Genomic DNA, 16,310 nt, shown 5'->3' on the forward strand with positions numbered 1-16,310 from the left:
CTGATGAAGCAACTCCTTATATCGTGTTTGCGATGGAATCTACATCTTGCACTCCTACTTCAGCATTCGTAGCGGATTGGTTGTTTCCAGTTCTTTCGGATGTTTATTGTTTTCCAAGTTTTTGCTTTCAATTTTCTTCAAAAATTTCCATGTTCATCATATTTTGACACCTGTAGTTTTCCCTCCGTTGGAATTGTTAGGACGTGTACTGTTTATGACGTCAACTTTTGTGAGGTTAGAAGCCAAGGCCCTGCTTTGTTTCAGCGAGAAAGATATCTTTCTTCTTGTTCTTACGTCGCCTGTTACTACTGCGAAGTGCAAGAAATCGGTCGATTTTTAATGATTGCCTAACAATGAAAGAGTCCATCAGAAGACTAGAGTTGAGTGTGGACGAGAGACTCATTCGATCATTTTTGATGTAGTTGTGGAAGCGGAAATGGGAATATGAACTCCATATTAGTATTATTGAATTTTTCTTGCGAGAGTCCACCGTGCAGATTCTCGACTATCACTGGCAAATTCGTTTCACGATCTCGATCCGCCTCGTTCAGGTGTGGCGATTTCTTTTTCTCATAGGTCTTGAATTCCTCTTCCGACGGAAAGAGGATGCGAACAGCACGAACATCATCATCTTCTAAAAAACGGAAGAATTGGGATTTGATTTATTCGCATGACTTTGCGAAGAGACAACAGTGATGCTAACTAAGCGGAGAATTCATTGCTTGACTGAACTTTGTTACGTCTTTTCTCTACTACGTGAATGGACCAGTTAGAGGATTCTGCTCGCCATTTCTAATATTTTTTTGCAGGAAATTCTCCGCACTCCGGAAACGGAAAGTGCCATGCAGAAGCAGCCTAATTCTTAAGAGCAACGTTCGACACTTCAGTGATTCACGAGTTCACCGCAAATTATCTTAAAACATCTTCTTGTCAAGGATTGCTTTGTTCTGATGATTCTCTCCAGTTTCGTACATTGAGTTATTCAGTTCAATTTATTTGCGTAATTATCCCAACATGACTTTCTGAGCGTATGCGAGAAAGAAAGAAATTAAGAAAAGCGAGGAAGTTATGACGCAAGAAACGTTCTGTTGACTCACCTAGAGTGAAATCGGAGTTGTATGGTCTTTTCGCAGGATACATTACCGCTCGAGGATCCACCGAATGTTCCAATCCGAGAAGATGACCTATTTCATGCACAGCAGTCTACAAACACGTTACCAGGTCGTCATTATTCGCTCAATGCAACAGTTTTACCTGGTATAGATTTACCCCCGTGGCGGAATTCAAGCTCCAGTCCTCGTCCGCATCAAAATGTAGGCGGCCATCTCGAGGATAAAAAGCGTGTGCAACGATACCATCTATCAAATCAAAAAGGATAAGAATGCGCGAAGGTTTTTTAAAGATATTGATTTCTTAGTATGTTTAAGGAGTGCCGAGAATAAGCAGCGATGTTTACAGCCTGACTCCGGACAAAATTGTATTTGAAGTTTCAGGTAAATTTGAATTCAGAGTAACCGGCAACTCGTCAAATCAAGCATGGAATGTGATAGAAGAGCGTCGATTATGAAAGTGTTCGCTTTCATCACAGCGGGAAGAATGCCCGCTGAAATTATTAAATTCTTCGAATACCAAAGATCGACGCTATGTGACGTTGCGAAAAGATGTATTGCCTCAGAAAAGGACTGACGAGGGCTCCGGCAAAAAAAAAACTGCTTAAGCAGAAATCAAAAGGGACATTCAGAGGTCATCCGAAGGGCGCAAAACATGACTTTGGTGGATCCTGTGGATCTGGCTTCAGCATAAAGGCGTCAATAAGAGTTTCTAACTAGAATATAGTTAGAACTAAGTATAACTAGGTATAACTAGAATACCGCAAAATTCGGGATATTAGGACCTTTCCAGAAAAAGTTAGGATCCGTAGTATTGGTTACGAATATGAACATGATGACACTCAATTCCTCTCAAGTCTTTCCAGAAAAGAACGTTGGAAACGGCTTTGCTAGTCGTTTTTTCTCATAAGGCACGTTGTTACGCGCCACCCTTACGCATGCGTCGCACCCGCCGGCGAGGGAACGATGGTCAATGAGGTTTCGCGATTCAAGTACAACCAATAGATAGATTACTTAGGGAAACGGCGCACATACAAAGGTGCCGTTCTGGAGTGTCTCGCAGGTACAAACGACCAATAAGACCGTCTCCCATGCCGTTTCTCGAGAATTTTAGAAGGAATTCAACGCGACCACGCGCATTCTCGTAATCTAATGGTGTCCGTAACCGCATCTTTCAACGTCTTTAATTTCGTGATATGGTATCCTTAAGGGTCGTCCGTTTGATCGCTTAGACTATCTCAGGTAATCTCTCTACTGCCTCAATATCTAACACGTGCAGTAGCCATGGCTATGAAATGGCTCACGACGTCTCGTTTACTCTTTGCCGAATCCACATGAATTAATTCTGCGATACTACTGCACAACCGCACAGCAATTACACGCAACTGTACATATACCAACCCAATGTACTGTTCTGCAGCGCCAGCGCACCAATTCTAGCCGTAGGACTCGTTCCACACAATTTTAAAGCTTTCTGGTGCCAACGCACCAATCTCACGTCGTGAAACTTGTCGCACCCCATTTCATAGCCCTCTGGCGCCTGTGCACCAATTCGACGGTGTGAGATCCGTCTCTTACCACTCCATAGCTTCTTGGCGCTGGCGGATCAATCCGTGCCGTGGAAACCGCTTTTCTCGCTTTTTGGAGTTTCCTAACTGACACGCACGTACCAAAATAAGCCCGTCACTACACAGCAGCACTGGTAGCATAGATTCACACAAAAGTTTATTTACCCTCACTAACAGATGACAGAAACTATCTTGTCTAGACAACACGACAAGTCACGACATATCTGTATGTCATATCTGCGCATTTCTGGACAATGCCCACACATACACACAAACATGAGTACATACATACACAAACAAACAAGCAAGCAAACATACATACATAAATACATACATTCACACGTCATTATATAGCATGACAAAAAAAAAGTGTTAAGGAAGAACGAATTTGAAGCTTCACTCGAATGGACCGCATATTGGGCGATTAGTAGAGAAAACTAGTTGCAAAAAAGCTTTGCAGGAGGATCTTTGGAAATATGGGCATTTAAAAATTCTAGAAGCAGCACAAAAAAGGACATTTCTAAAAAATACATCAATGATCTCCGTTGATATAATATTCCACTAACGGACTTGCTGAGCAAAGACGGGATTCGTACCTCTTCTAATCGCAAGACGGAAATCATCACGAAGAGGTTCTACTCGCACTTTCTCTGTTTGCCTATTCCTCTTTCAAGCCTGATCATCCGTACTAGTGAAGCCTCACAACAAATTCTCCCTTCAGAAGTGACATGATGATTGAGATTGAATTTGAGATCATGAAACACCGCACAGCCACTAACTTCATCCTATCTGACTCTGCTGACTTTTTTTCGGGCTGGTTGTCATCCGCTTGATGTCAGCAGCAGAGCACATGACGCACTGTCTTTAAAAAAGGATCCTACACTAGTGGAAGACCTTGTGAACTGTTCTTATCCGTGAAAAGGCGACCGAGAAGACCTCTAATACTACCGTTTTAAGAGCAAGGTAGATTCCGTCGGGGTTTCACCTGCATGGACCACGTCTTCACCGTGTCGAAAGTCATAGAGATTTATGAAGAATATCACCTGCCCTTGTCTTAGCCTTCGTCGACTATGAGAAGGCTTTCGACAGCATAGAAACGAATGCATTACTGGGTTTCACCTGCATGGATGCCTTGTATCCCTTTTCCAATCGGTATGATGGGGAGGCTGTGGAAGATTTGTATTCTAGTGGTCCATCGATCGTAGCAATTGACTAATGTGCACACCTATGACGCGTCCACACCTTATTCGATTAGCACTGACAGTAATGCATTCGTTTCTATGCTGTCGAAAGCCTTCTCATAGTCAACGAAGGCTAAGACAAGGGGCAGGTGATATTCTTCATAAATCTCTGACTTTCGACACGGTGAAGACGTGGTCCATGCAGGTGAAACCCCGATGGAATCTACCTTGTTCTTAAAATGGTAGTATTAGAGGTCTTCTCGGTCGCCTTTTCACGGATAAGAACAGTTCACAAGGTCTTCCACTAGTGTAGGATCCTTTTTTAAAAACAGTGCGTCATGTGCTCTGCTGCTGACATCAAGCAGATGACAACCAGCCCGAAAGAAAGTCAGCAGACATAGGATGAGGTTAGTGGCTGTGCGGTGTTTCATGATCTCAAATTCAATCTCAATCATCATGGCACTTCTGAAGGGAGGATTTGTTGTGAGGCTTCACTAGTACGGATGATCAGGCTTGAAATAGGAATAGGCAAACGGAGAAAGTGCGAGTAGAACCTCTTCGTGGTGATTTCCGTCTTGCGATGAGAAGAGATACGAATCCCGTCTTTGCTCAGCAAGTCCATTAGTGGATTACCAGTCTGAATGTCCGGCTAAAGCCGGACTTCAGACTTTCGGTGATTTTAGCCTCGCTCCCCTTCACTGATCAATGAAAGTTAATAGTAGTGGTGTTTTCTGTAAAATTAGATTTGTGTTTTTTTAACAACGCTTTCCTTCTCTCCTTTGTATTATAATTTAAGGCGAAAGATTACGGATTTTTCCTTCTAAACGCGTCAATTCTACATTTGGAGAATATTCTACCATCAGCTACAAACACTCCTTCGATGCCAGAATAATATAGATACAATTTGAAAGCATTACTCCAAGTATGGGTATTCCCCCTTATTTCTACCAATAGTTATCACAGAATGATGTTTTAACATAAAATGACGTGAAAGACATCATCCTACTGATAAAGATAACGTTTCACGTCAGATCACATAAACATCTTGCTTCTATTTAAGCAGCCGTTTGCATGCATGTTTCCACTTTCTGAGAACGGCACGCTACAAACTTGAGGCGAAAGAAGAAGGAAATAGGCACGCAGAGGAGTCATAAAGGTGAAGAGCAAAGCGCCAAGTGGTTACGGCTATGAAACGGCTGCAACCATTTATCTTTTGCGTCATGGACAATAAGTTATTGCGCACCAATGACCGGGTCCACCGACGCCGGTGGATCCGTCATACCCCATATTATAGCAATCTGGCGCCGTTGGACCCGTCACACCCTCTTCTATAGGTATCTGGCGCCGGTGGACCCGCCGCACTCTCTTCTATAGGTACACACACACACACACACACACACACACACACACACACACACACACACACACACACACACACACACACACACACACACACACACACACACACACACACACACACACACACACACACACACACACACACACACACACACACACACACACACACACACACACACACACACACACACACACACACACACACACACCCCCCCCCCCCCCCCCACCACACACACACACACACACACACACACACACACACACACACACACACACACACACACACACACACACACACACACACACACACACACACACACACACACACACACACACACACACACACACACACGTGACAGAATAAGCCCGTTATTATATGTCATGATCATGACTATATCAATGGAGATCACTGATGTATCTTTTAGAAATGTCCTTTTTTGTGCTGCTTCTAGAATTTTTTAATGCCCGTATTTCCAAAGATCCTCCTGCAAAGCTTTTTTGCAACTAGTTTTCTCTACTAATCGCCCAATGTGCCTTCTTCCTTACCACCTTTTTTTTCTTATGCTATATAATAAGGTGTGTATGTATGTATTTATGTAAGTATGTTTGGTTGCTTGTTTGTTTGTGTATGTATTTGCTAGGAAGGAGTAATTGCTTTGTGCATGCATTTTTCATGCGGTTGTTTAATCGCCTCAACTGGTTTCAGCTGAGATTGTTGTACAAACACTGCAAACTAGTCTATAAGTATTTCACAAACTTTAGCCAGTATTGCTGCTGGATGAATAGAGCAAAGACAGTCATCTTTCCCATCAGGTGAAATGTTTATGAAGTGAAAGTTAATAAATCGTTTTCATCTAGATTTCAACTGAGTGGATCGCTCATATTACACAAACGAAAGAAAAGAAGGTGTGTTTATGTGATCGCGAGCGAATGATCTTTGTGGTGTGATCTTGATGTCTAGGAGTTTCACTTATTAACGCTTTTCTATTTTCCGAACAAAAGCTATTTCAAAAATAACGATCCGGCTTTTTCATAATTCACTATTGCTTTTCACTCCTCCCAAATTTTTTTCTTCACCATCCAGTTTTTTTAAAAATGAATCTTGACACTTCTTTTTTGACAACTGAGTCGAACCGATACTAACAGTACACAGAAGTTCGTATCTTTTTTTTCTTTCTTCCGTTAGTGATCTCAAATCTTCTTTGAACAGCGATTAAGAATTTAGAGAATATTTCGCATTTTCCTTCTTTTTTTCCTGCTAAAATATCCTTACGCTCCATCAATTTTGTCTCAAGAGTTCTTAAAATGCATCCACAGCTGTCGTCGCTCAAATTTCTTATATTTCAGCATAGTTAAAGACTACAATCTTAACGATGTCGTCTTCAAATTTTTTTATTTCTTGCGAGCCTTAGCCCCTAATCTTAAGCGGATACCATGAAGCAATTAGAGATTAGATGTGCTAATTTTTTTACTTTTCGTACGAACTTCAACCACTTTTTGCAATGACCAACAAAAAGAAAAACAGGAATTTTTGTGAATATCACCTTTACGCGCTGTACGGAAAGGAAACAGCTCGATGTTAACAATGAGGCAATGGGAGATGTGGTTCATTAATGTGGGTGTGGCTACTTCGTTCGGATTTACATCTGCTGCTTTTCACGGATAAATTCACTGATCAAGGTTTTCGTTTAAAACCATTGTTCGCTGCGTTTCGAAAGATTTGTCGGGCTAATTTGATCCATTTTAGGAAACTTCACTGCAAAACATTCAAGGTGCACAGAACGGGTTTAGGAATGACACCCGCTTAGTGACGGACAACTGGATGTACCTTTTGAATGTTAGTGTATACAAAGTGAAAGTATAAAATGCGTCTGCTGCTTTTCGAGAAGTTACATGGAAGGAGGAGATCGTGAGTGAGGAAACGTGTTTTTGCAAAGGTAAGCTCGCAATCAATTTGGTGTGAGATGAATGCGCTAAATATAACATGAACTATGAAACAAATTGCATGGTAATATCATGCAAACTAGTTTGTTTGATTGCAGACATTCCGCTTTTAATACGACCACCACTCCTGTGTATCGGCAATAGTAGGATTGTCGTATCGAATGGAATGGATCAGAGGAAGAATTCGAAAGTATTTCTTTCTAAATAAGATGATACTCTACACGAAATCCTTCTTATTCCAATTATTCTGAAGAGTCATAAAAGAAAGGATTTGCCGAATGTAATTGGTACAGTTAATAAGGAGAGTAATCCTGGGTCTACGATAGAAAACGCTAAAAAGGCATTGATTCTATTACGTCTTTCCGAAAGATTATAATTCGGTAAATTTGCTTGCATTACAAATTGTTATTAGTCCAGAATTATACTTTTTCGTTATTAAATCAAAACGCATTTAGCATGTCGAGAGCTTCATTAGTAGTGTTTCGCGAAAAACACCGCGCACGCAGAGCAAACCTGAATTTAGTGTACCGGAATGCGCAAGTTTCTCACATATCGAATATTTCATCTAGATGATTATGGTTCCAAGGTTACTAGGGTCCGAAGTTGCTAGATTAAAGAGAACTGATCTTTGAATAAATAAACAAATAATTAAGTGTTCTCAGACGTGAAACGTGTGGGTGACTAGTGACACAATCGCAAAAAGACTGCTTTTCTTATTCCTTTTTGAGTAACCAACAGGAGATAGAGGACCGGATAAAGAAACGCTGATTGAACATAAATCAGTGAGCACTTAAGCAGAAAAGAGGTTGCTGAAATACATACGAATCATATTGAGAAAAGCCGAGGGTCACGCTAGCAAGTGATTTTTTCCTAGTGTCATTTCAAATCTGCTTATTACAAAAGAAAGTAAGGTGAGATCTCGAAAGCATGCCGTGTACCTCTTTTCATCTGAGAATTAGATCAAAATAAGCGTGTAAAGTATTTTACATACGTCGCCCTGTGTCAAAGCAAACATTTTATTTGCTCGGTAATAGAACGGAAAGAAAGAAGAACGTTTCTTGGGGCACAGCAAGCTCTTCTCACTTTTCAACGCTCGACAGCAGTGGGAGAGCTGGGACTGCATTCAGTTTCCACCGCGGTAATAGATGCGTCAATATGTAAACCGCAGGAACACTTAAAGGAAGATCAGTGGTTGTGAGACATCATCTTATGTGTTTGGTGATGTTTCTAGAGAAAATCCTCTTTGGGAGAAAATTCTCCCAAAGAAATGAGAGCAGGAGTCAAACTGCGAGATGGCGAAGAGCTACAGTATCAGCGATAAGGTTTGTCCTTCGACAATTTTAGTTAATTTCAAGTCGTAGAGTCGTGAGAATGTAAACACAGCACATACATAAGTCACCCTTAACGACTGAACGTGATTTTATCAAGATCAACAATCAGAATTGAAAAGTGGGCCTGGTCACTAGATTCGTTCGTTTAATGGGACTATGGAACCTCATGCGCTATATCCCACATATTTATTTAACGCATGATTCACTTCAATGACCATTTCTTAGGTTTTTCAGTACAATTCATAAGTTTCTCATCAGTAGTAATACCTATAATAAAAATCGATGACTTTAGAGTATAAAAATGCAGTTACTGTTTGCCTTCCTTCATGGGTTATTTCTTTGCGACAAGAATCGTGTCGAGATGGCGCAAAATTAGATGCAATTTTTGATTGTAAATATCTCTACGTGAAGTAATGCTTACTTGTAAAAAGAAGAAAAAAATAACCTTAAATTACCTTCAAATTATCGCCTTACCCGAGGTTTTAAGAAATAATTTCTCGTACATATCCTTGGTAATTTTTGATGGGCAATTTCGTTAAACAGATCATCAAGGAATTATTTACGAGATTTAATTTTTTTACGTATTCTAATGTAATTTTAGATACTTTTTTCTTGACTGGGACATGAGATATTAAATTTTTCATCATTCTGGAGGATATGCCTACAAAAATATCGCTCTGAAAGCTTATGATCTTCTAAAACAATGACAGAGGAGTTTACAAAAAAAAAACACGCTCTCATTAATCACTCATGTTTGAACTTTTGCTGGATTTCTATTCTAATTTTATTTATAGAAGCTGATTTAAAATTCCCATCTTTTCTCATATCAGTGGCTGAATCTTCTCCAGACCTTTAAAAAGAAAAGGAAGCAAATTTTCGTGGCATGTTCGACGTGAAATATTTTTCAATCATTTCGTCCTTCCATCCAAGTCCACATTTTGTTAATTGGTAAATAATTCTAAATAAACTCTTTATGGCTCATCTCCCTACTGTCAGTCTTTTTCTTTCAGTTTCTGCCTCCTCTGCGACCAAAGTGCAGTTCGACATATAAACTTTCTGCGCTGTCTGTTAATCACAAGATCAGATTCAATTCACAATATGCGTATCCTTATCAAATACTTATACTTATACCAACACCTTCCATCTTCTAATGTCGGTTAGTGTGAACACATAAGCATTAGTTAGGCTAGCGCAGATGCGTATAGCGAGAGTGCAGAGCGAAATCCGCAAGATTCGTTTCCGTCACAAACAGAGAAATCGTTACATCGCTAATGACTTCTTTAAGTGGCAGGTTTGAAATGCATCAGATCGGATCCGCCAGGTGAGTCAATGATCCAAGAACGTGTTCACTGGTGCGCAGCACATTGATGAAAGATGCGGAAGCATTGGTGGATAGTTGCTTTAGAAGCACCTGGCAGGTTGGATTTCCTGCAAACACAAGCGGAAAGGAGCGTTGATAACTTGGACTGGTCGTTTCACGTGCTCCTTCTGACTACTACACGTTCGACTGGATAGTAGATAGAAAGGGAAGCTCCTACTTTTCTGATAGAGTTCTATGACGTACATATACAAATGCAAGGCCAGAGTGGAGACATCACTGAAGAGAAAAAGCAAAGCTTATTGGAAACTCACTGTAACAACCTATTTCAAAAAACATTAATAACCAGTAGAGCACGTGTTTGCTCAGTTTGTCACCTACCACTCGACTGCACTCCTTAATCTAAGCCTCACAGTTGAGATAATCCGTTTCATTTCTTTTATTCTTTCTTACGATCTCTGTGCAAATATTGCATGGTTCCAAGGTGTGGGAACGATCATTAAAACACGATAAACGCCTTACCTTTTCCATCGAAGGGAAAATCATCTTGATGTTTTCCTCGTTCGAAGCCAATTACGATGTCAGCGGATTTGTCGGCAACCTCTTCGAATCGGACGTTAGAAACTGCACTCCATTCTTGGAACGCTCGATGGAGGGTTGCTCTAAGTGGTTGACAGTACAAATAATCAATGTTCTAGATAAGAAGGATTCCTATTTTGATTGTGTCATTACTGCAGTTGTCTTACTATATCCAGCAAGTGGTCATGTGATGCCACAAGAAGGCTGCGTGATGATCTTTTTTTTTGTGTTTTTTGTTTTTGTCACAATGGTATAAGAGAAAAAATAGGAGTTGTTCCAGGAGAAAAAAACGTATCTTTAGAGAAATTGGAAAGAAAACGAATATCAGTTCATTCTAATCTCAAGCCTCAACGCACGAACACACTTAAAAATGTGATCACAGTTTCGTCAATGATTGATTAGTCGACCAGTTGATGCTGAGGGAATGAAGAGATGCGCTAGCCAAAAATACGCTAGGACAGCGATACTAACCAGGAAAAAAATCTACTTGTGCCAAGCTCACTAATAAATGTTGTAGTTCGGCTTCGTGTACTGAAATTTCGAATGGGTGGGAAAAAAATTGATGAGAAAGAGCAAGTGGAGCGCAGAAGCACAGCGCAGATTTTATTCACGACTTTATTGCTGAAGCTATCAAAGGAGAAGAATGAGGCATAACTGCACCTTAACAGCAAAGAAAACTCGTCAACTGATTAGTTTCCAAGAGCATTTGTCATCTGTGATAAGAGAATACACATATGAAAGATCTACAACTCGCATTGGCTTAAAAATTCTGCACTCATAATAGCTTTGGGTATTTATTCTTAAAGACTAGTTTATTTGGACACCTTATCGATCTTTTGGAAATCACGCTCCTTGCTTTTCTCCACTATTAGGGCTGCGCCACTACTTAAACGAAAGTCTGTTTATTGTAGTTGTATTTTTGAATGGAGAAATTATTGTGATAAAAAAAAATCATCGTAATCAAGGTTTTTAAAGTAGAAGTAATCCATGACATCAGTCAAGCATAATTTATGATAAGCGGAGAAAAAGAACGTGCGACAGATAGCACGCACAAGGTGGGCCCAGACTCTCAAAATCAGGTTGCTAGCATCGGTATTAGTAGCTAGCACTGGGGAAGAGCTTATACCAAGGGAAAGCATGCAAGATATAGAAATTACGGCGTCTGGAAGTGCATGCTTAGCAGAGCCAGAGTTGTTTGCCTGAATCTCCGAAAACGAACACATGTTCCCGCTGCAGACACCATCGGGACATCACTTATTCGTCCAATAAAGATAATTTTTTCATAACGATAGGTGAACTTTTGATTCTTTGTTGTCACTGAAAATTACTGGTGGTTGTAGTCTGGTCCACAAAAATTATGTCATCGCCGATGATGATATGTTCCTTTAAGAACATAAGCAACACTACCCATGGCTGACTCAGTTCAGGAGAGAAGTGAAAATCAAACAAAGGAAAATAAGCCCTAGAGCAAATAATGATGGAAGCACTGATGGTATTAAGAGATTCAGAAGGGTATGGTATTTAACTGGTCAGTAATCCTCTCACCTCACTACGTACTCGTCCTCCTTTTTAATATTACTCGTGTCAATCCGCCAAGTAAGCAGATTGTGCCTCCATCGCTTCTTTCGAACAACTAGATATAGGTGTCTTTGGCGAAATGAGGGAATCATCGCTTAATTGAAACTAAGCTGTAAGCTTACCATATCTTTTTCTTCGCCTTTGCAGTGCCTGGAGTTCACTGTCCCGTTGACGTTTTCGCTCCACTAGCCATGAAACATCTTCAGCATAGATTTGTGAAAAAGGAAAGGTTTTAGATAAATAGAGGGACGATTGCTCGACGACGCTATTGCTGCTACTAATGATACGCTCCACTGAAGAAATTATGAGTAAAATACAGATGTTGAAGGGCAGCATGGAATCGAGATCGAGCAATGTGTAAGGGGTGGGACGAAAACTATCCGGTTCAGCGCTGCAGGCGATAGTCGCTGAAGCTTGTCGAAAAACATGCACAAAATCACAAATCAAAGACTTAGACACTGACATCATCCAGAGTGCAAATTGAGCTAGCACAGTTTCCGAATTCGAATGTTGAGTTGAAAAAGTGTTTAATCCCTTACTCTATGACGCTAAAAACTTCAAAAATCTAACGTCTGCAAATTGAACAATTAGAAAACCCGTTTGATCGTCTTCAAAAGTTGTGCGCAAAGAGAATCAAGTTTTTCAAATTCTTCATCAGACCGAGATATTTCCGATCTGCAAGTTATCTGGTTGGAAACGTCACGATGCGGAGGCAGCAACAACGGAATAGCACATAATCATCATGCGCAAGCTAATTAAGCGCAGGAGATGCACGAAAAAGAGGCCCTCATGTGTTGTACGTAAATGAGTGGAAAGTTAATTGTTTGAATAAATGCTAACAGGCACAAAAAAAAAGCTGAGACAACCTCTCTTTTTTACGTCTTCCGAATATGTGTGTATCTTATCAAGCAGTAAACAGTTTGATGCTGCCTCCAAGAACTGCTGGAAAGCACAGAAAAATTGTATCTTATAAAACGCGTGGGTCTCAGCATCGTTTTTAGCTGACCCATTATGCTGCGAACAAATCAGCCCATCTCGTTGGCGATTTCCTTTAGTGTGCATTTAGCAACCTTTGCGATCCACTTTAATGCTCTTTCACTTCATCTGTCACCGACACTCCTCACAATATAGCTCATCTTTCTTGACATTCGATATATATATATATATATTTCGCTTTGTGGTGGTGAAGCCAAGAAATTTCTCTTAGATCAAAGCTACAAAGATCGGTTGGGTGTTGTGTGTGGGGGTTCAATCTCAAAAGGTGTCTCTCAAAGGCTATATTAGTAGTAAGCAATTTCTTTGATGTGGGAGCGATGTTCACCTACGTTTTTGCTCTGCAGCAGAGCACTGGAAGAACTTACGAGTCGAATAGATGGGGACGGAGCTCATGGTCCGTCAGTCGATCCGTTGCTTCCCCCGACGAATGAAATGTTGCCCACGCTGCTCTCATCCTTCTATTTAGTTCTTCCTTCAAGTCATTTTCCATATTCATGGAACGTCCAAGGTGCACGTGTGACAAAGCCTCCACTATTTGGGATCGTTCCAGTTGTTTTCCTCCGTCCTTGCAGTAAACGTTCTTCATGAACTTGTTTTCTTTCCGTTCATTCGCGATCTCATTCTCTTTCCTACGTCATTTATTTTCTTGAGTAGCGTTTCTGCTTCATTGATGTTTCTCGAAAAGAGCGATGTCGTTCGTAAAACGAAAATTTCTAAGGAATCTTCCACCAACGTGTGTCTCTTACTCACCAAAGCAGATGTTTTCATAAGCCATTGAAATGCATCCATGAGCACTTTAGGCGATATATTGTCATCTTGTCGTACCCTCTTTTCAACTATTATGCTGAGGGGGGTTGGTCGATGTATGCATCGCGGAGGTGCGTCGGTCGTAGTAATGACCGAATGTGCTAATGTGCTCACATACGACCCTTTCACACCTTGATCAGCTAACAGTATGGCAGTATAGCTGACAGTACTTTCTCATTGTGACGAAGGAAATGACTATAGCAAAGAGAAAAAGAGTATGAGCATCGAATAACTTTTTCCACCTGTGTAAGGCGGGTTGTTTTTGAGAGTACTTTTCCGATTTAGCATTATATGATGCTGAACGCGCTCGCGAAGCGCTCGGATTGCCAAGTCATAGATCAAAGCAGGGAAAAAGATGGTGTTGAAGAAATGAGAGAGTTGTGCCGCTAGACGAATCCCGTGCCCGCCGACGAGGATATTTCTTAATGAAAAGAGAATTCCCATAGAAGAGACATAAGAGACAGCCTTATAAACACGATGTTGTTTTAATTCCAACCAACTAATCCAAATCTTCTGAACGTGTATTCCTTTCTTCTAGCCTTTCCTACTTTGATCTTAAAGTCTCCAACAATGGACTTGTAGAGAGCCTTTTCCTTGTGTATCACATCCTCCAGCTCCTCATAAAATTTAGATTCATCGGCTGCTGTGTCAGATGGATTTTTTTTTGCAGAGAGAGGAAGCGAAGAGAAGTCAGAAGAGTTGACAAGGTCTCGCAAGTATCGACAAGGTGGACAAATGAGCACATAACAAAACCAACACCTGAATTTAGCGACGGAACCTTTTCTTCGCCAATTACGACAAAAGTGCGTCATGCAAGTCATCATCTTGCTCCAGAAAACGTTCTCAAAGAGGTCCTGAGCAACTTCAAGGCGTCTCTCACAGGTCGCCATGCACCATATCATCTGACGTATGAGATGACGAGTCCTAGTTTACAGAATATTGGAAGATTTGCTTGGTGAAGAGACAGTTAAACTTTTCAGGCCTACTGAGCTATCCTGCTACGGCAAACTTAGCACAATGAGGCGGTGAGACGTTATGGAGGAGAAATAAACAGAGAAATAGATGTAGCTGACGTTAATTCATTGTATTTATTTGATTTAAAAAGATACTAGTCGATAGTGGAGATGGACTCACTTTAGTTTTCTGCTTTTTGTTTTTTCTCGAATGGAGCTGGCGAGGACTGCACAGTGGAAGCAACTGGCTGCGCGATTGCACGATAAGCCAGGTTGTTCCCACCCAATTGTAGTTTTGTAGTTTAGTATCGCGATTAGTAGGCTGCAGATACACTGTGTATCTAGCCGAAGTCAAAGAAAGTGTACAAAAACTAACAAGTCACTATTTCGTCAGAAAGTCGCTGATTTTGCTTTGGCGCCTGTGTCGTGGCGCGATATGCCGTTATTGTTGGAATCGCTTGTACAGTCGTGTGCTGTGATGATCAACCTAGGACTATCATGTATACCATTGTTCATCTTTAACCACATTATGTATGTATGTATGTATGTATGTATGTATGTATGTATGTATGTATGTATGTATGTATGTATGTATGTATGTATGTATGTATGTATGTATGTATGTATGTATGTATGTATGTATGTATGTATGTATGTATGTATGTATGTATGTATGTATGTATGTATGTATGTATGTATGTATGTATGTATGTATGTATGTATGTATGTATGTATGTATGTATGTATGTATGTATGTATGTATGTATGTATGTATGTATGTATGTATGTATGTATGTATGTATGTATGTATGTATGTATGTATGTATGTATGTATGTATGTATGTATGTATGTATGTATGTATGTATGTATGTATGTATGTATGTATGTATGTATGTATGTATGTATGTATGTATGTATGTATGTATGTATGTATGTATGTATGTATGTATGTATGTATGTATGTATGTATGTATGTATGTATGTATGTATGTATGTATGTATGTATGTATGTATGTATGTATGTATGTATGTATGTATGTATGTATGTATGTATGTATGTATGTATGTATGTATGTATGTATGTATGTATGTATGTATGTATGTATGTATGTATGTATGTATGTATGTATGTATGTATGTATGTATGTATGTATGTATGTATGTATGTATGTATGTATGTATGTATGTATGTATGTATGTATGTATGTATGTATGTATGTATGTATGTATGTATGTATGTATGTATGTATGTATGTATGTATGTATGTATGTATGTATGTATGTATGTATGTATGTATGTATGTATGTATGTATGTATGTATGTATGTATGTATGTATGTATGTATGTATGTATGTATGTATGTATGTATGTATGTATGTATGTATGTATGTATGTATGTATGTATGTATGTATGTATGTATGTATGTATGTATGTATGTATGTATGTATGTATGTATGTATGTATGTATGTATGTATGTATGTATGTATGTATGTATGTATGTATGTATGTATGTATGTATGTATGTATGTATGTATGTATGTATGTATGTATGTATGTATGTATGTATGTATGTATGTATGTAT

At 39.8% G+C, this 16,310-nt stretch overlaps 1 protein-coding gene across 3 annotated transcripts; it reads right to left on the reverse strand.

Annotated features, from left to right (window-relative positions):
- Window positions 1-407: 407 nt before the first annotated feature.
- RB195_010463 (uncharacterized protein) lies at window positions 408-14,672 on the reverse strand (the record flags this gene model as incomplete). 3 transcript variants are annotated; one of them, XM_064191481.1, is made up of 7 exons in its annotated part: window positions 408-634; window positions 1,098-1,203; window positions 1,270-1,358; window positions 10,333-10,472; window positions 11,935-12,022; window positions 12,090-12,167; window positions 14,267-14,672. In XM_064191481.1, the coding sequence occupies 7 exons, from the start codon at window positions 14,670-14,672 to the stop codon at window positions 408-410; spliced, it is 1,134 nt and encodes a 377-aa protein (XP_064049062.1). The 3 variants fall into 3 exon arrangements, with proteins under 3 accessions (XP_064049062.1, XP_064049063.1, XP_064049064.1); XM_064191480.1 differs by having other exon boundaries at window positions 1,255-1,358; XM_064191479.1 differs by lacking the exon at window positions 14,267-14,672 and having other exon boundaries at window positions 12,090-12,435.
- Between the last annotated feature and the right edge of the window lie 1,638 nt (window positions 14,673-16,310).

The sequence above is a fragment of the Necator americanus genome, chromosome III (genome assembly GCF_031761385.1).
Source record: "Necator americanus strain Aroian chromosome III, whole genome shotgun sequence".
Lineage (NCBI taxonomy): Eukaryota > Metazoa > Nematoda > Chromadorea > Rhabditida > Ancylostomatidae > Necator > Necator americanus.